This window comes from Ranitomeya variabilis, chromosome 1 (genome assembly GCF_051348905.1).
Source record: "Ranitomeya variabilis isolate aRanVar5 chromosome 1, aRanVar5.hap1, whole genome shotgun sequence".
In the NCBI taxonomy this organism is placed as follows: Eukaryota; Metazoa; Chordata; class Amphibia; order Anura; family Dendrobatidae; genus Ranitomeya; species Ranitomeya variabilis.
The window spans coordinates 141,016,621-141,037,355 of NC_135232.1; the positions used below are offsets into that span (position 1 = coordinate 141,016,621).

General features: G+C 47.7%; 1 protein-coding gene across 4 annotated transcripts in view; it reads right to left on the bottom strand.

Moving 5' to 3' along the window:
* Positions 1 to 20,012, bottom strand: part of MCTP1 (multiple C2 and transmembrane domain containing 1) — a 1,325,457-nt gene extending 1,305,445 nt beyond the window's left edge. For 3 of the 4 annotated variants that reach the window (XM_077289252.1, XM_077289242.1, XM_077289270.1), the window contains exon 1: positions 19,051 to 20,012. In XM_077289252.1, coding sequence (XP_077145367.1) covers positions 19,051 to 19,620 — 570 coding nt within the window. In that variant the 5' untranslated portion in view covers positions 19,621 to 20,012. The remainder of the gene's footprint in view (positions 1 to 19,050) is intronic. The other variant, XM_077289260.1, reaches the window with a different exon arrangement.
* Positions 20,013 to 20,735: the final 723 nt, after the last annotated feature.

Here is a 20,735-nt window from a genome sequence, read left to right on the forward strand (position 1 = left end):
CATCAGGCTGACGCAACACAGGGGCGGAAGAAAAGCGGCGCTTAAGCTCCCGAAAGGCCTCCACAGCAGCAGGGGACCAATCAGCAACATCAGCACCCTTTTTGGTCAAATCAGTCAAAGGTTTAGCAACATCAGAAAAACCAGTTATAAATCGACGATAAAAATTAGCAAAGCCCAAAAATTTCTGAAGGCTCTTAAGCGAAGAAGGTTGCGTCCAATCACAAATAGCCCGAACCTTGACAGGATCCATCTCAATGGAAGAGGGGGAAAAAATGTACCCCAAAAAAGAAATCTTTTGAACCCCAAAAATACACTTAGAACCCTTCACACACAAGGAATTAGCCCGCAAAACCTGAAAAACCCTCCTGACCTGTTGGACATGAGAATCCCAGTCATCCGAAAAAATCAAAATATCATCCAGATACACGATCATGAATTTATCCAAATATTCCCGGAAAATGTCATGCATAAAGGACTGAAAGACTGAAGGGGCATTTGAAAGACCAAAAGGCATTACTAAATACTCAAAATGGCCCTCGGGCATATTAAATGCGGTTTTCCACTCATCCCCCTGCTTAATTCGCACCAAATTATACGCCCCACGGAGATCAATCTTAGAGAACCACTTAGCCCCTTTTATTCGAGCAAACAAATCAGTCAGCAGTGGCAGAGGATACTGATATCTGACTGTAATTTTATTCAAGAGTCGATAATCAATACACGGCCTCAAAGAGCCATCTTTTTTAGATACAAAGAAAAAAACGGCTCCTAAGGGAGATGAAGAAGGACGAATATGTCCCTTTTCCAGGGACTCCTTAATATATTCTCGCATAGCAGCATGTTCAGGTACAGATAGATTAAATAAACGACCCTTTGGAAATTTACTGCCCGGAATCAGATCTATGGTACAATCGCAATCTCTGTGAGGAGGTAGTGAACCAAGCTTAGGCTCCTCAAAAACATCACGATAATCAGATAAAAATTCCGGAATCTCAGAGGGAATAGATGACGAAATGGAAACCAAAGGTACGTCCCCATGAGTCCCCTGACATCCCCAGCTTAACACAGACATTGCTTTCCAGTCAAGAACTGGGTTATGAGATTGTAACCATGGCAATCCGAGCACCAAAACATCATGTAGATTGTACAACACAAGGAAGCGAATCGTCTCCTGATGGTCTGGATTCATACGCATAGTCACTTGTGTCCAGTATTGTGGTTTATTACTAGCCAATGGTGTAGAGTCAATACCCTTCAGAGGTATCGGAACTTCCAGAGGCTCTAGATCAAACCCACAGCGCCTGGCAAAGGACCAATCCATAAGACTCAAAGCGGCGCCAGAGTCGACATAGGCATCCGCGGTAATTGACGATAATGAACAAATCAAGGTCACAGACAGAATAAACTTAGACTGTAAAGTGCCAATTGAAATAGACTTATCAACCTTTTTTGTACGTTTAGAGCATGCTGATATAACATGAGTTGAATCACCACAATAGAAGCACAACCCATTTTTTCGCCTAAAATTCTGCCGTTCGCTTCTGGACAGAATTCTATCACATTGCATATTTTCTGGAGCCTTCTCAGAAGACACCGCCAAATGGTGCACAGGTTTGCGCTCCCGCAAACGCCGATCAATCTGAATAGCCATTGTCATGGACTCATTCAGACCTGTAGGTGCAGGGAACCCCACCATAACATCTTTAATGGCATCAGAGAGACCCTCTCTGAAATTCGTCGCCAGGGCGCACTCATTCCACTGAGTAAGCACAGACCATTTACGAAATTTTTGGCAGTATATTTCAGCTTCATCTTGCCCTTGAGATAGGGCCATCAAGGCTTTTTCAGCCTGAATCTCTAAGTTAGGTTCCTCATAAAGCAACCCCAAAGCCAGAAAAAACGCATCCACATTGAGCAACGCAGGATCCCCGGGTGCCAATGCAAATGCCCAGTCTTGAGGGTCACCCCGCAGCAAGGAAATTACTATCCTAACCTGCTGTGCGGGATCTCCAGCGGAGCGAGATCTCAGGGAAAGAAATAATTTACAATTATATTTGAAATTCAGGAAACGAGATCTATCCCCGGAGAAAAATTCTGGTATAGGAATTCTAGGTTCAGATATAGGAGCATGAATAACAAAATCCTGTAAATTTTGAACCTTCGTAGCAAGATTATTCAAACCTGTAGCCAAACTCTGAGGATCCATTTTAATCAGGTGAGATCAGAGCCATTCAAGGATTAGAAGGAGAGAGAGGCAAAGGCTGCAATTAGAGCAGAAATGCAACTGAGTAAACTATAGAGCAAGCTCAGAAGAAAAAAAAAAAAAAAAATCTGCAGACTTCTTTTTCTCTCCTTTCTTCTGCCAACGGTTTTAACCCTTGGCCGGCCATACTGTCATGGTTCCCAATGGCAAGGGAACGTCAGAGAACTTAACTAACAGACTAGCTCTTGGGTGATGGAATCTCGAGCTGACCGTGAGCTAAACCTACCACACAACTAACAGTGGCCGGGTGACGTACCTACGTTTTATCCCTAGACGCCCAGCGCCAGCCGGAGAACTAACTAACCCTAATAGAGGAAAAAACAGACCTGGCTTACCTCTAGGGAAATTCCCCCAAAAAGGAGACAGAAGCCCCCCACATATATTAACGGTGAGTTCAGAGGAAAAGACATACGCAGTATGAAGGTAGGTTCAGCAAAGCGAGGTCCGCTTACTAGATAGTAAGAAGATACAATAGGGAACTTTACGGTCAGCTGAAAACCCTATTAAAATACCATCCAGAAATTACTTTAAGACTCATGTGTCAACTCATGACACCGGAGTGGTAATTTCGGCCCACAAGAGCTTCCAGCTACAGAAACATAACATAACTGTGAACTGAAACAAAAATGCAAACAAACTTAGGACTAAGAGTCCAACTTAGCTGATAGTAGTCTAGAAGCAGGAACATGCAACAGAAAGGCTCTGGTTACATTGATGGCCGGCACTAGAATAACTGAGCAGCAAGGCTAAATAGGATACTCCCATATCCTGATGGAAACAGGTGAACAGAGAAAGTGAAGCACACAAGTCCAGTACCACCAGTGACCACCGGGGGAGCCCAAAAACCAAATTCACAACAGTGGCTCTTTTAGTTTATAACGGCTGGAGGGGGTGACAGTGGCCCTTTAACTGAATAAATCCATACTAACAAGCTGGACTAGAAAAAACATAGAAAGTGCAGAAAGATTAAGTCCACAACAAGTGGACTGCAAAAGAACAAAGCAAGGACTTATCTTTGCTGAACTGGTCAGAATATCAGGGAAATCCAAACAGAGATGTGAATCCAACCAGGAACCATTGACAACTGGCACAGGCTGAAGGATAGAACCAGGCTAAATAGTCGAGCCAGAAAGACAATCAGTGGAAGCAGCTGCTGACTACTAAATCCAAGGAGCAGCCGTACCACTTAAAACCACTGGAGGGAGCCCAAGAGCAGAACTCGCAAAAATGCCACTTACAACCACCGGAGGGAGCCCAAGAGCGGAATTCACAACAGACGTCCTCTTCTTTGCTTCCTGCCGCGGCTCCTGCGCAGGTGTATTTTATATTCCCTGTTGCCCAGGCGCTGGGAAAGGTCAGAGAGGCCCAGCGCCTGCGCACTGCAGTACTTTATGCTGGCATATGGATGGTGTGGTGGTATTTGTTCCTTGTATGTGGTATTATAGGTCTCTATGTGGTGGTAATATGTGTCTGGTCATTGTCCCTTGTATGTGGTATATATATATATATATATATATATATATATATATATATATATATATATATATATATATATATATATATATATATATATACACTCACCGGCCACTTTATTAGGTACACCATGCTAGTAACGGGTTGGACCCCCTTTTGCCTTCAGAACTGCCTCAATTCTTCGTGGCATAGATTCAACAAGGTGCTGGAAGCATTCCTCAGAGATTTTGGTCCATATTGACATGATGGCATCACACAGTTGCCGCAGATTTGTCGGCTGCACATCCCAAAGATGCTCCATACAAGGCAGGATGGATCCATGCTTTCATGTTGTTTACGCCAAATTCTGACCCTACCATCCGAATGTCGCAGCAGAAATCGAGACTCATCAGACCAAGCAACGTTTTTCCAATCTTCTACTGTCCAATTTCGATGAGCTTGTGCAAATTGTAGCCTCAGTTTCCTGTTCTTAGCTGAAAGGAGTGGTACCCGGTGTGGTCTTCTGCTGCTGTAGCCCATCTGCCTCAAAGTTCGACGCACTGTGCGTTCAGAGATGCTCTTAGGCCTACCTTGGTTGTAACGGGTGGCGATTTGAGTCACTGTTGCCTTTCTATCAGCTCGAACCAGTCTGCCCATTCTCCTCTGACCTCTGGCATCAACAAGGCATTTCCGCCCACAGAACTGCCGCTCACTGGATTTTTTTTCTTTTTCGGGCCATTCTCTGTAAACCCTAGAGATGGTTGTGCGTGAAAATCCCAGTAGATCAGCAGTTTCTGAAATACTCAGACCAGCCCTTCTGGCACCAACAACCATGCCACGTTCAAAGGCACTCAAATCACCTTTCTTCCCCATACTGATGCTCGGTTTGAACTGCAGGAGATTGTCTTGACCATGTCTACATGCCTAAATGCACTGAGTTGCCGCCATGTGATTGGCTGATTAGAAATTAAGTGTTAACAAGAAGTTGGATAGGTGTACCTAATAAAGTGGCCAGTGAGTGTATATTAACAAATGGTTAATACGTTACAGTAGAGTAGGGCCTGGCCAAAAGAGTCTACCTTGTCATGGTGGCAGATTAAGAAATCTTTTGGCCAAAACAAAAGCTGCTGGCTATATGTGTGATCTGGTGATGGGAACTGTTAATGTGTGATTGGTGAGAAGTGACATTTTTCCAAGAGAGAGCGGTAAGACTGTGGAAAGTTCGAGGGGTGTAGCCTGGGCGGAGTCTCAAGGGGGCCCCAAAATTCCTAGTGGCATGGCTCTTTTAGTTTTTGGTGCATGTATTCCCAAAATAAAGCTTTTTATAACTTCCCCAAAATACCTGTCTTTTGCCAGGGAGGCAGGTCCAGGGAGGCAGCGCCCCCATCGCGCTGTTTTCGCATGAAATCCGGCGCCTGCGCTGTGTAGTACTGTCTGGTGCAGGCGCAGTGAGCTCTGGCCGTCTGACCTCCGATGCAGTCTTGCAGACTGCGCCTGTGCGGCCGCCCTGCTTGTGAATCCCAGCCCCGCACTCAGCATAATGCATAACACACTGCGAGGCTGGGATTCACAAGCAGGGCGGCCGCACAGGCGCAGTCTGCAAGCCTGGCTGTGACGTCAGAGGGCCAGAGCTCACTGCGCCTGCACCAGACAGTACTACACAGCGCAGGCGCCGGATTTCATGCGAAAACAGCGCGATGGGGGCGGCGCCCGGTGCCCCTGAAGATTTGAGTGATGGCAGTGTGGCGTTTCAAGCAGGGGGGTGAGGACCTGCCTCCCTGGCGAAAGACAGGTATTTTGGGGAAGTTATAAAAAGCTTTATTTTGGGAATACATGCACCAAAAACTAAAAGAGCCACCTTGTTAGAATGCAGCATTACTGCTGCACAAGGTGGCTCTTTTAGTTTATAACGGCTGGAGGGGGTGACAGTGTCCCTTTAAATCAGTGACTGCCAATGCTACATGACAAACGAGACTTTATTAGAGGATTGATCTCAGTTTGACAAATGATGTCTTATTTTCAGGAGATAAGGTGCTGGTTGATAGAGATTTCACCACTGAGATCTTCACTGATCAATTTAAACAAAGCACTTCAGAGCTGATCTCAAGATCATTGGGGGTTGAGCGTTGGGATTCCCATCGATTATCAAGGTGTCATCAGCCCTATGGATAACTTGCTAAGTTACAACAACCCCTTTAATGAGCAGTCTGTAATATTCTTTAATTCAGCCGGAAGGAAGAAATACAGGCTGCAGTCTCCTGCTACTTGACCCCATTTTAAAATTAATGGAGTATGCAACTTCTGAGAAAATGACGCTAACAGAATTTCTTTAATTCTAGAATCTTAGTATCCTGAGAGGTTTTTAAGTGGTTCAGGGAAAAGGTTTATGAAAGGAAACCTGACACCAGCTTTTGGTCACAAAAACAATTACAGCATTGGATAAGGTGGCAATAGACAAGCTCTTACGTGCCCTCCTGGCCGAAAACAGAATTTACAACACTGAGAAATTAAACTTTAAAGTTTCATGCACACGAGTACTGTATATAACATACGGTAATCTAACAAATTCAGGTTCCACTTCTGGAACTTCCACTAGAGGCAGTGAAAGGTGGTCCTCCGCTCCCCTATTTAGCACTCTAGAAATAAGATGGCCTTACAATGAGCCCAGCTATCCCCATCATAGTTCATGAGTTACTGAACACAGAAGAGTGAGATGGCCAAGGGCTGCACAAAATGGAATCTCAGGCCACATGTGACCCTCAGGCACCCCTGACTAAGGAGGTCTTCCACATATTGTATGATAGTTCCAATATACATGATGCAACATCCGTCCTAGATTAGGCATGTGAGTTATCAATTGAAAAAACATCCAAAAGTTTGAAATGCAATCAGTTGATTTTCCTACCCTAAACTACCACCTGTCACAATGTAACATGACCCATGGGGGTCGGTCAGCAGACGGCGCAACACACACACACAACAGGATGGAAATGGGGAGAGGAAGACCCCACTGATAGGGAAATGGGGGATGATCACCACCTGAGCTCAAACCTGAGCCTGTCCTTGCACTCCCCTAACGCCCTAAGTGGGTCCTTCCCCCCGCCGCTGTCAGGAACCTTGTTCCTCTCTGTCACGTAGCACTGCCTTGGCTAGTGCACTGGCCAGCAAGGGGCGCTAGCCTCACCACTGCAGATAGTACCACACAGGGGACAGTGACAAACACGAAAAGGACAAGGGATAAACACAACACTTAGCTTCCAGACACCGCTGCCAAGCTCCACACCGCAGATGACACAGAAACAAGATTCCAAACACCAGAAGTAGCTGACACCAGAGAGCTGCAACTACAAGGCTGGTCTCCATAGAGAAACTATATCACCAACAGTCAGCTGATGCATCAGGTGACCATTTAAGAGATGGTGGGAGTGGTCACAAGCCACATCAGCTGACCCAGCAACTCTGCAGTTGCAGCAGATTGCCAGCCAGAGATAAACTGACATTAACCCCCACTGATCCTGAAAGGAAAAAAGCTACATTTAAAACCAGAGCTGTCACGAATCCATAAATGGATTGTGACAGTACCCCCCTTTCAATGAGGGGCCTCTGGACCCACCAACACCGGACCTCACTGGAAACGACGCACGGTGAGGACGCCTCAGTCCAATAGAGTTCACCTCTGCAGTCACCTGATCCTCAAGTTTACGGCAAATGCAGTCCAATGGAGGTGGCAATAATGTAGGCTCCAGAGGCGCCACAAAGCACCGACCTGTGGAATACATTGTGTATGTACATTACTGGGGGTAACTCCAGCTGGAAAGTTCCCAGGCTGAGAATGGCCGACACCCGATACGGCCCGATCACCCTAGAACTCCATGTCCCAGAAGCATGCTTCCACCTTGGTGGACACCCACACATACTCATTCACACACAGGTCCGGACCTGAATGTTTATTTCCACGCCCTGTGTCACCCTGTGTCAACAAACTCTAACCCAAATTACATACAGAGGGAACCATCACCCTCCCCTGACCCCTCCTCCTAAGAGGTCTCCGAGACTCAGGATTTACTTGTGAGAGTAGCGTCTTGCCCCTACTGCCTGGCAGCACCTCAGCTGCCCTCACTAGAGATGAAGGGGTAGGTTGTAGAAGGACGGTAGAGATCATAGCTCCCAGGCAGCAGTCCTTACACGACTGGTCCCAATTGACTGATTCTCTGGACCACCAATTTATGACCGGGATGTGTTTTTTCAGCCAGGACAAGCCTATGAAGATAGGAGTTGGCATACCTTCCAAGATGTAGCACAACAGAGACTCTTCATGAAGAGACCCTATATGCAGCTTTATATTATCTACAACTTGGGTCACCCTCCCCTGGCTGAGTGGAACAGAGTCAATTGCCTGAAAGCTAAGTGGTCTCACCAGCATCCTACTGATCAGACCATGGGTCTGGACAAAGCAAGAATCCACCAAATTGACTCCAGCTCCACTATCCACAAGCACCGATACAGTTTCAGTAACCCCGCTAACCACTTCAGCAGGAATGATCCACTGAGATGAAAAAAAAGAGGAAATATACACACGCTGATCGCCTTCCTCCACACGACCAGGGGGACGCAGCTTTTGAGATGGTGTACATACTTTGACGCGAGATGGGCAGACATTGATGTAATGACCTGTAAGACCACAGTAGAAACATGCCCCCATCCCATGGCGAACTGCAGGCAACCCTGTTTGCGAAGAGACTTCTCCCACTTGCATGGGTTCGTTCATCTGCACCAGTGTGTCCTCCTCCCTAGAAAAAAACAACAGGGGGCAGATTCGGTGTATGTCTCTTCCTGAGGCGCCTATCCACTCGGATAGCAAGGGCCATGGCGGCTTACAATGACCCAGGAGTAGCATACTGCACCAGAGTATCCTGTAGCCTAGCTGACAGACCCTGACAGAAATGACTCCTTAGAGCAGGGTCGTTCCACTGTGTGTCAGTGGGCAATCTTCTAAACTCTGAGCAGTACTCCTCAGCCGGCCGACTCCCCTGCTTGATTTTTCAGAGCCTAGACTCAGCCAGGGAGACGCCATCAGGGTCCCCATACACCAGCGCCAATGCCGAAAAAAACTCGTGCGCCGACCGCAGAGATGGTGAATCGGTTGGCAGGGAGAAGGCCCAGGATTGGGGATCACCCTTGAGAAGGGAGACTATAATCCCCACATGCTGTTCCTCACTCCCTGAAGAACGAGGGCGGAGCCTGAAATATAGTTTACAGGCCTTTTTAAATATCAAAAATGTATCTCTCCCTCCAGAAAACCAACCTGTCAGGGAGACAAATCTTTTTTTACATCAAATATTTTTTTTTATTATTAAAATTATTTTTATAACAATACAAAACAACAACACAACCATAAACAGGCCCTAATTAGTGATGAGCGAATATACTAGTTACTCGAGATTTCCCTAGCAACCAGGCAACCCCCACATGTACTTATGCTGGCTAACAGATGTATATCATTCAGCTGCGGCGATGAAAACTAAATCTCCGAGCACTAAAAAATAGTCGGAGGACACCCGAGCGTGCTCGAGAAATCTCGAGTAACGAGTATATTCGCTCATCACCAGACCCAATCCCTCTTCTATCCCTCCTACATGTCACCCTTTTAAACACAACATCATAAGATAAATCTTTCACAGTTCTGTCCACAACAGATTATAAGTCTTGCACTATGAATAACTACTATCATAACAATAGTAATGGGGAATCCAGAACTTGGTTTGGCACATTTGTATACACGACGAAAGCTGCCCAATATGGAATATAGCATCTATCAAGGATTTAAATTGAATCTATACATAAATCAAAACAGACCTAGTCTAAGTCTTTGCAGTTCTTTAGATGCTAGGCCGGAGCCATCAATCCATGGAGCCCACATTTTTTCAAATTTGGAGATGGCCTTCCTTTTCAAATACAGTATTTATTTTGTTCCAGATTTAATAGCCAATTAATTTTATTTATAAAATCTGTTGCTGCGGGAGCCTGCTCTGATAACCAATGCTGGGCTATCATCTTCCTGGCCATATATAACATGCGTGCCAGCGCTATTTTGAAATGTTCGTCAGTGCTCAGTTCTTCTATATATCCCAGTATACATACTAAGGCCTCTTTCACACTTCAGTTGTTTGGCGTCAGTCTAAAACCGTCATTTTCCTCAAAAAACATATCCCGTTTTTTTTTCGACGGATCCGTTTTTTTCCCCATAGACTTGCATTAGCGAAGGATTGTGACGGATGGTCGTCCGTTCCATCCGTCATGCGACGGATCCGTCAAAATTTAGCGGACGTCATCTAGACATTGACGTTCATCTAGACGTTTTTTGTCTCCGTTGAAATGGCGGATCGCGACGGATCCGTCGCGTCCGTCATTTCATAGAATGGCCACCTATGGGCGACGGATCTGTCGCGATCCGTTTTTTGGCGGATCCGTCGCCCCAATCCGTTTTTTCAAGTTTTTTCAATTGCGCATGCTCCAAAAAGTATATACAACCCCCGAGTAACGGATCCGTCAAAAAAACGGATCCGTTACATCCGTTTTTTCAACAATTGTGATGGATTCGTCGATCCGTCACTTTGTCGGAAGTGACTGACGCCAAACGACTGAAGTGTGAAAGAGGCCTAATGGTGAAGGATCTGTATCGACTGAGCATGTTCTATTAATGATCGCTAGTACATCCCTCCAAAAAGTATCTAAAGCGGAGCATGTCCACATCATATGAAGCATGTTAGCAGGGGATGTTTTACATCTAGCACATAGGGGGTCAGGTTGAAACCCTATATCGTGGAGAAGTTGGGGTGCTCTATATGACTGGTGCAATACCTGTAAGTGGGAAAATCTATGGGATTCGCTCAGGGACAACTGTGGAACTCTTTCCAGTATTTCAGACCACAGCCCCTCTTCAATAGGGCCTATCATGCCCTCCCATTTTTTTTTTGACCGTATAGGGTGTTTTGTTAATACCAGGTCCAGCAGATATCTATAAAGTAATGAGATTAGTCCTCCAGAGTTAAGTGAGCTGGCTATTCTCTGTATTACATCACTTTTGATCACTCAGTTGTTTAGGACGGGACCCTCTGCCTGACATACATGTCGTAACTGAAGATACTTATAAAATTCCGTTTTGGGTAGTCCATATTCATTCTGTATTTGTGAGAACTCCTTGAGTGTATTTCCCTCTAAAATGTGTGCAAATCTTTCTACTCCTTTTAGATTCCAATTTTTAAACCCATCCAAATTATATAGATTAGGGGGTCATGATGTTTCCCACAATGATGTAAACTATGAAATTCCTTGTATACCTTGTAGTTTCTTCACTGTCTCCAAAAGTTTGTATATTAACAGGGAGAGAAATTTTGGGTTTCGGTTGAGCCTGCATATGAGCCGAGAGCCAGAACCCCGACACCTGCTGGAGCTGCTGCTCCACCTGACACTGCAACTCCTTAACCTCATCTGTGAGGGTCTGAATCAGCTGAGCAAAAGCCTGAGCTTGAGCCATGGGTTCACTGGAAAAAAGTAGAGTTGGTGATAATGTCAGGATGTGACACGACACAATGGGGGGGGGGTCGGTCAGCAGGTGGCAAAACACACACACACACACAAAGGGATGGAAATGGGGAGAGGAAGGCCCTACTGATAGGGAAATGGGGGATGGTCACCACCTGAGCTCAAACCTGAGCCTGTCCCTGCACTCCCCTAACACCCTACGTGGTGGTCATTCCCCCCACCGCCGTCAGGAACCTCATCCCTCTCTGTCACCTAGCACTGTCCTGACTGGTGCACTGGCCAGCAAGGGGCGCTAGCCTCACCACCACTGCAGATAGTAACACACAGGGGACAGACACAAACACGAAAGGACAAGGGATAAACAATACACTTAGCTTCCAGACACTGCTGCCAAGCTCCACACCACAGATGACACAGAAACAGGGCTCCAAACACCAGAAACAGCAGACACCAGAGAGTTGCAACTGCACGGCTGCTCTCCATAAAGAAACTCTATCACCAACAGTCAGCTGATGCATCAGGTGACCATTTAAAGGATGGTGGGAGTGGTCATCACCCACATCAGCTGACCCAGCAACTCTGCAGTTGCAGCAGATTGCCGGCGAGGGAAAAACTGACATTAACCCCCGCTGGTGCTGAAAGGAAAAAAGCTACATTTAAAACAGTGGAACGAGAGCTACCACGAATCCAAAAATGGATCGTGACACCATCATTGCTTTATGTTGCTTTTGCATTGATTTGTAAATATATCCATGTAGAAACAGTATATTTTGGTATGGTGGCAAAAATAATGGTATAATAGTCCTCACTCGTATAGTAATTATACCCGGGTTGTGAAGTTTGGGAGAAGAGCCATGCAGCACCAAAGAGTGCCAGCTCCAGTGAGGCATCGGCTTCATCTGCACACTGTCGGCTTGTGATGATATATCCTAGACTGTAGGGCGTCACTCAAACCAAGGGTTTTGGAGATAAAATTTCTCCTTGTGGAGAGTGACATGTCAGGATTGCCCTTCCTCTCTGAAGAAGCAATTTGTATATCAAACCAACGGGGCATGGGATGGTAATAATCTTTACCCAGACTGCTTCACCCACATGACTCTTGAGGAATTATTAATTTAGAGTAGTATAAATTAATTTTTTTACATAATATTGATACAGAAACATATTTTTAAAAGGTATTTAACTGAATTTTTTAAGTGAGAGGTTTTCTTTTACCCCTTAACCCAATATCAATTACATGTTTGTGTGGGTGATCACGTGTGTATGGGTCTCAGGAAATGAGCTTGCTCCAAATGAGGCTGTGGAGGTTAACCACTTAAACGCTGCTGTGAAGGCTCCTGTCACCATAATCTTGATACTCCTCCTAAGCTCAGCCATTTGCTAAGCTTTAAAAGACATCAAGAATTATACTGTATCCTGCAATACTGACGTATTGCATTTTATAGTTTAAGCGATCAGACGATCGCACATTCAAGCCCCCTAAGAGAACTAAAAAATAAAGTAGAAAATAAAAATATAAAAAATACAACAGTTCATATCACCCCACTTTCCCCAACCAAAATTTAAGAAATTTTAAAAATACACATATTTCACATCATCACGCTCATAAAAATTTGATCTATTAAAACGTAAAATTAATTAATCCCAATAGGTAAATGTTGTAACTAGAAAAAAAAAATCAAACCAACAAATGTTTTTTTTTTGGTCACCACTCCTCTCTAAATAATGCAATACACACACATCAAAAAATGCCCTCACCCATCAAAGAATGGAGAGGCAACGTGCATGATCAACCACAGTAGCATTCACATTCGGCTCCACACCCCTTGGAAAGGAAACCCAATGATCGCGAAGTTATTCCCTAGCCATGGAGTACGCAATAACTACCAAACGTGAGACAACCCCTTTATTTAAGAAACTAACTGCTCGTCTAATTACTGGGTTTTGGCTTCCATTTGGCTTGGCTTGATGCAGCACATTGGTGCAGTGGATAGCACAACAGCCTTGCAGCGCTGGAGTCGTGGGTTCGAACCCCACCAAGGACAACATCTGCAAAAAGTTTGTATGTTCTCTCCGTGTTTGTGTGGGTTTCCTCCCACATTCTAAAGACATACTGATAGGGAACCTAGATTGTGAGCCCCAACGGGGACAGCGATGATAATGTGTACAACCTGTAAAGCGCTGCGGAATATGTTAGCGCTATATAAAGATTATTATTATTATAAAGACGGTAAAGCACTGAAACGCATTGTGATTAACAAACATTTTTATCATCATTTTGAAGAATCAATTTACTCCAGTAGCGCAGTCCACCTACGTGTTTAATCCAACTGGATCCTGGATTTTAAAGATGGCAGCTGCCATCTATATCATTGTGCACCCATCCTAGATTTTAGCCGTCATGTGGTTGGACATGCGCACACACAGATCTCACCACGTCCCTACATACATGTGCACACATACAGTTCTCACCACCTCACTACATACATGCGCACACAAACAGATCTCACCACCTCCCTACATACATGCGCACACACAGATCTCACCACCTCCCTACATACATGCACACACACACAGATCTCAGCACCTCCCTACATACATGTGCACACATACATATCTCACCACCTCCCTACATACATGTGCACACATACAGTTCTCACCACCTCCCTACATACATGCACACACACAGATCTCATCACCTCCATACATACATGCGCACACATACAGATCTCACCACCTCACTACATACATGCGCACACATACAGATCTCACCACCTCCCTACATACATGTGCACACATACAGTTCTCACCACCTCCCTACATACATGCACACACACAGATCTCACCACCTCCCTACATACATGCGCACACACACAGATCTCACCACGTCCCTACATACATGCACACAAACACAGATCTCACCACCTCCCTACATACATGCGCACACATAGATCTCACCACCTCCCTGCATACATACGCACACACACAGATCTCATCACCTCCCTACATACATGCGCACACATACACATCTCACCACCTCCCTACATACATGTGCACACATACAGATCTCACCACCTCCCTACATACATGCGCACACATACACATCTCACCACCTCCCTACATACATGCGCACACATACAGATCTCACCACCTCCCTACATACATGCGCACACACACAGATCTCATCACCTCCCTACATACATGCGCACACACACATCTCACCACCTCCCTACATACATGTGCACACACACAGATCTCATCACCTCCCTACATACATACGCACACATACAGATCTCACCACCTCCCTACATACATGTGCACACATACAGATCTCACCACCTCCTTACATACATGCGCACATATACAGATCTCACCACCTCCTTACATACATGTGCACACATACAGATCTCACCACCTCCTTACATACATGCGCACATACAGATCTCACCACCTCACTACATACATGTGCACACACACAGATCTCACCACCTCCCTACCCTCATGCACACACACAGATCTCACCACCTCACTACATACATGCACACACATACAGATCTCACCACCTCCCTACATACATACGCACACATACAGATCTCACCACCTCAATACATACATGCACACACATACAGATCTCACAACCTCCCTACATACATGCGCACACATACAGATCTCACCACCTCACTACATACATGCGCACACATACACATCTCACCACCTCCCTACATACATGTGCACACATACAGATCTCACCACCTCACTACATACATGCGCACACATACACATCTCACCACCTCACTACATACATGCGCACACACACACATCTCACCACCTCCCTACATACATGTGCACACATACAGATCTCACCACCTCCCTACATACATGCGCACATACAGATCTCACCACCTCCCTACATACATGCACACATACACATCTCACCACCTCCCTACATACATGCACACATACAGATCTCACCACCTCCCTACATACATGCACACATACAGATCTCACCACCTCCCTATATACATGCGCACATACAGATCTCACCACCTCCCTACATACATGCACACATACAGATCTCACCACCTCCCTACATACATGCACACACAGATCTCACCACCTCCCCTATATACATGCGCACATACAGATCTCACCACCTCACTACATACATGCGCACATACAGATCTCACCACCTCACTACATACATGCGCACACACAGATCTCACCACCTCCCTACATACATGCGCACACACAGATCTCACCACCTCACTACATACATGCACACATACAGATCTCACCACCTCCCTATATACATGCACACATACAGATCTCACCACCTCCCTACATACATGCACACACAGATCTCACCACCTCCCCTATATACATGCGCACATACAGATCTCACCACCTCACTACATACATGCGCACATACAGATCTCACCACCTCACTACATACATGCGCACACACGGATCTCACCACCTCCCTACATACATGCGCACACACAGATCTCACCACCTCACTACATACATGCACACATACAGATCTCACCACCTCCCTACATACATGCGCACATACAGATCTCACCACCTCCCTACATACATGCGCACACAGATCTCACCACCTCCCTAACATACATGCACACATACACATCTCACCACCTCCCTACATACATGCACACATACAGATCTCACCACCTCCCTACATACATGCACACATACAGATCTCACCACCTCCCTATATACATGCGCACATACAGATCTCACCACCTCCCTACATACATGCACACATACAGATCTCACCACCTCCCTACATACATGCACACATACAGATCTCACCACCTCCCTATATACATGCGCACATACAGATCTCACCACCTCCCTACATACATGCACACACAGATCTCACCACCTCCCCTATATACATGCGCACATACAGATCTCACCACCTCCCTACATACATGCACACATACACATCTCACCACCTCCCTACATACATGCACACATACAGATCTCACCACCTCCCTACATACATGCACACATACAGATCTCACCACCTCCCTATATACATGCGCACATACAGATCTCACCACCTCCCTACATACATGCACACATACAGATCTCACCACCTCCCTACATACATGCACACACAGATCTCACCACCTCCCCTATATACATGCGCACATACAGATCTCACCACCCCCCTACATACATGCACACATACAGATCTCACCACCTCCCTACATACATGCACACATACAGATCTCACCACCTCCCTATATACATGCGCACATACAGATCTCACCACCTCCCTACATACATGCACACATACACATCTCACCACCTCCCTACATACATGCACACATACAGATCTCACCACCTCCCTACATACATGCACACATACAGATCTCACCACCTCCCTATATACATGCGCACATACAGATCTCACCACCTCCCTACATACATGCACACATACAGATCTCACCACCTCCCTACATACATGCACACACAGATCTCACCACCTCCCCTATATACATGCGCACATACAGATCTCACCACCTCACTACATACATGCGCACATACAGATCTCACCACCTCACTACATACATGCGCACACACAGATCTCACCACCTCCCTACATACATGCGCACACACAGATCTCACCACCTCACTACATACATGCACACATACAGATCTCACCACCTCCCTATATACATGCACACATACAGATCTCACCACCTCCCTACATACATGCACACACAGATCTCACCACCTCCCCTATATACATGCACACATACAGATCTCACCACCTCCCTATATACATGCGCACATACAGATCTCACCACCTCACTACATACATGCGCACATACAGATCTCACCACCTCACTACATACATGCGCACACACGGATCTCACCACCTCCCTACATACATGCGCACACACAGATCTCACCACCTCACTACATACATGCACACATACAGATCTCACCACCTCCCTACATACATGCACACATACAGATCTCACCACCTCCCTACATACATGCACACATACAGATCTCACCACCTCCCTATATACATGCGCACATACAGATCTCACCACCTCACTACATACATGCGCACATACAGATCTCACCACCTCACTACATACATGCGCACACACAGATCTCACCACCTCCCTACATACATGCGCACACACAGATCTCACCACCTCACTACATACATGCGCACACACAGATCTCACCACCTCCCTACATACATGCGCACACACAGATCTCACCACCTCCCTACATACATGCGCACACACAGATCTCACCACCTCCCTACATACATGTGCACACACAGATCTCACCACCTCCCTACATACATGCACACATACAGATCTCACCACCTCACTACATACATGCGCACACACAGATCTCACCACCTCACTACATACATGCGCACACACAGATCTCACCACCTCCCTACATACATGCGCACACACAGATCTCACCACTTCCCTACATACATGCGCACACACAGATCTCACCACCTCCCTACATACATGCGCACACACAGATCTCACCACCTCCCTACATACATGCGCACACACAGATCTCACCACCTCACTACATACATGCGCACACACAGATCTCACCACCTCCCTACATACATGCGCACACACAGATCTCACCACCTCCCTACATACATGCGCACACACAGATCTCACCACCTCCCTACATACATGCACACACAGATCTCACCACCTCACTACATACATGCGCACACACAGATCTCGCCACCTCCCTACATACATGCGCACACACAGATCTCACCACCTCCCTACATACATGTGCACACACAGATCTCACCACCTCCCTACATACATGCGCACACACAGATCTCACCACCTCACTACATACATGCGCACACACAGATCTCACCACCTCACTACATACATGCGCACACACAGATCTCACCACCTCACTACATACATGCGCACACACAGATCTCACCACCTCCCTACATACATGTGCACACACAGATCTCACCACCTCCCTACATACATGCGCACACACAGATCTCACCACCTCACTACATACATGCGCACACACAGATCTCACCACCTCACTACATACATGCGCACACACAGATCTCACCACCTCCCTACATACATGCACACATACAGATCTCACCACCTCACTACATACATGCGCACACACAGATCTCACCACCTCACTACATACATGCGCACACACAGATCTCACCACCTCACTACATACATGCGCACACACAGATCTCACCACCTCACTACATACATGCGCACACACAGATCTCACCACTTCCCTACATACATGCGCACACACAGATCTCACCACCTCCCTACATACATGTGCACACACACAGATCTCACCACCTCCCTACATACATGTGCACACACAGATCTCACCACCTCCCTACATACATGCACACATACATTTTCCTGTATGACCCCCATGGTGACACATAGTGGGTGTCCTCTCATCCTTTCTGTATGTAGCTGTCAGTCACACGGGGATCACCGCGGCCATGTCCTGCCCTGGCTGCAGGCAGAGGACACTGCGCACTTTCCCAGCCGCCTCGGGGGAGCAGTGAAGCAGAGCTCAGTCACATCCTCCATCATCAGCGGAGAAAGTTTGTGAAGTGCAGCGTCCTGTCCGCACAGCACTGTCTGCAGGCAGGGATGGCAGGACACAGGGCGCCCAGGAATACGGCGACCACCTATGACAACCCCCGCTCTGCTGCATCTCCCCAGGACGGTACATAGAGCCGCACTCACTGCTCCCTGTCGGGTCGGGTCGCTGTCCGCGGTGCTGGAGCCGTGCAGCAGGTTCTCTATGCAGGCGGTCCCGGGCAGTGAGGAGCTCTTCTGGTGAGACAGCTGGTGGCCTGTGGCGGCAGAGTCGCCATCTCTGTCCTTGGCCGGTCCCGGTGTCCTGCTGTGCGGCAGGAGGTGATCCCTCAGCCGGCGGAGCGTAGAGCCAGGCTCCGGGGTATTTGCAATGCTGCCGGGGCTACTGCAGGGGGCGCTAGAGGGTATGGACTCCACACCGGAGCAGCAGAGGTTGGGCTGGGAGGAGGAGAACACCCGGTCCAGCGCCTGCCTCCTCCTCTTCAGCCCGGTCCAGCGGATGATGCCCGGCACCGCTTCCTCCATGTAGTTCTCCTGCTCCCGCCTCCGGGCCGCGGGCGGTGACGGGCAGGGTGCAGTGCGGCGCTCCGCTCCCAGCTTAGCCCCGCTCTGGTGGTTGCTGCCTGTGCTCTTCCTGGATCTCCCAAGCTGCAAGTTCCTGAAGAGCCGGGCCTGGAAGGAGGAGGACTGCGTCTCTGAGCCCGGCACCTGCTCCATCTCCCTCCTCTTCGCTGCTGACCCTTTAGCGCGGGGTTGGCGGCGCTTGGAGGGGAAGCAACAGGACTGGAGGCACCTTGGTGGCTTCACAGCAGCCCAGGAAGAGCCGCAGCTAGGGGGCGTGAGAGGGCGGAGCGGCCCGGGGCTGGGGGGTAGACGGGGCAGGCGACGGCTCCGGGGTCTGCACGGTCTCCGTACTGTGTGTGACTGCACCGGCTGCCGGCTCTATCATTCTGCACGGGGCACAGGGTATGGTGGGCGCAGGTATCCCGGGCTTCACCCTCCGTGCATCACTGCTCTCCATGCATCGTGCTCAGTGGACAGTGATGGGCAGCACGGCTCCTCAGCGGACGGGAGCAGGGATCTCCCGGAGAAGCTGGCAGCCAGCCATCAGGGGAACACGTGGAGTGGGAAGGTCCTGCTGCTCATCCACGCGTGCAGTTATAGGCTGCTGCTGTGTATGGTCAGCCCCCTCTATGTGCTGCTGCTGTGTACGGTCAGCCCCCTCTAAGTGCTGCTGCTGTGTACGGTCAGCCCCCTCTAAGTGCTCCTGTCACTGTGTACGGTCAGCCCCCTCTATGTGCTGCTGCTGTGTATGGTCAGCCCCCTCTATGTGCTGCTGCTATGTATGGTCAGCCCCCTCTATGTGCTGCTGCTGTGTATGGTCAGCCCCCTCTATGTGCTGCTGCTATGTATGGTCAGCCCCCTCTATGTGCTGTTGTCACTGTGTAGGGTCAGCCCCCTCTAAGTGCTGCTGTCACTGTGTATGGTCAGCCCCCTCTAAGTGCTGCTGCTGTGTATGGTCAGCCCCCTCTAAGTGCTGCTGCTGTGTACGGTCAGCCCCCTCTATGTGCTGCTGTCACTGTGTATGGTCAGCCCCCTCTAAGTGCTGCTGTCACTGTGTACGGTCAGCCCCCTCTATGTGCTGCTGCTGTGTACGGTCAGCCCCCTCTATGTGCTGCTGTCACTGTGTATGGTCAGCCCCCTCTATGTGCTGCTGTCACTGTGTATGGTCAGCCCCCTCTATGTGCTGCTGCTGTGTATGGTCAGCCCCCTCTATGTGCCGCTGTCACTGTGTACGGTCAGCCCCCTCTATGTGCTGCTGCTGTGTATGG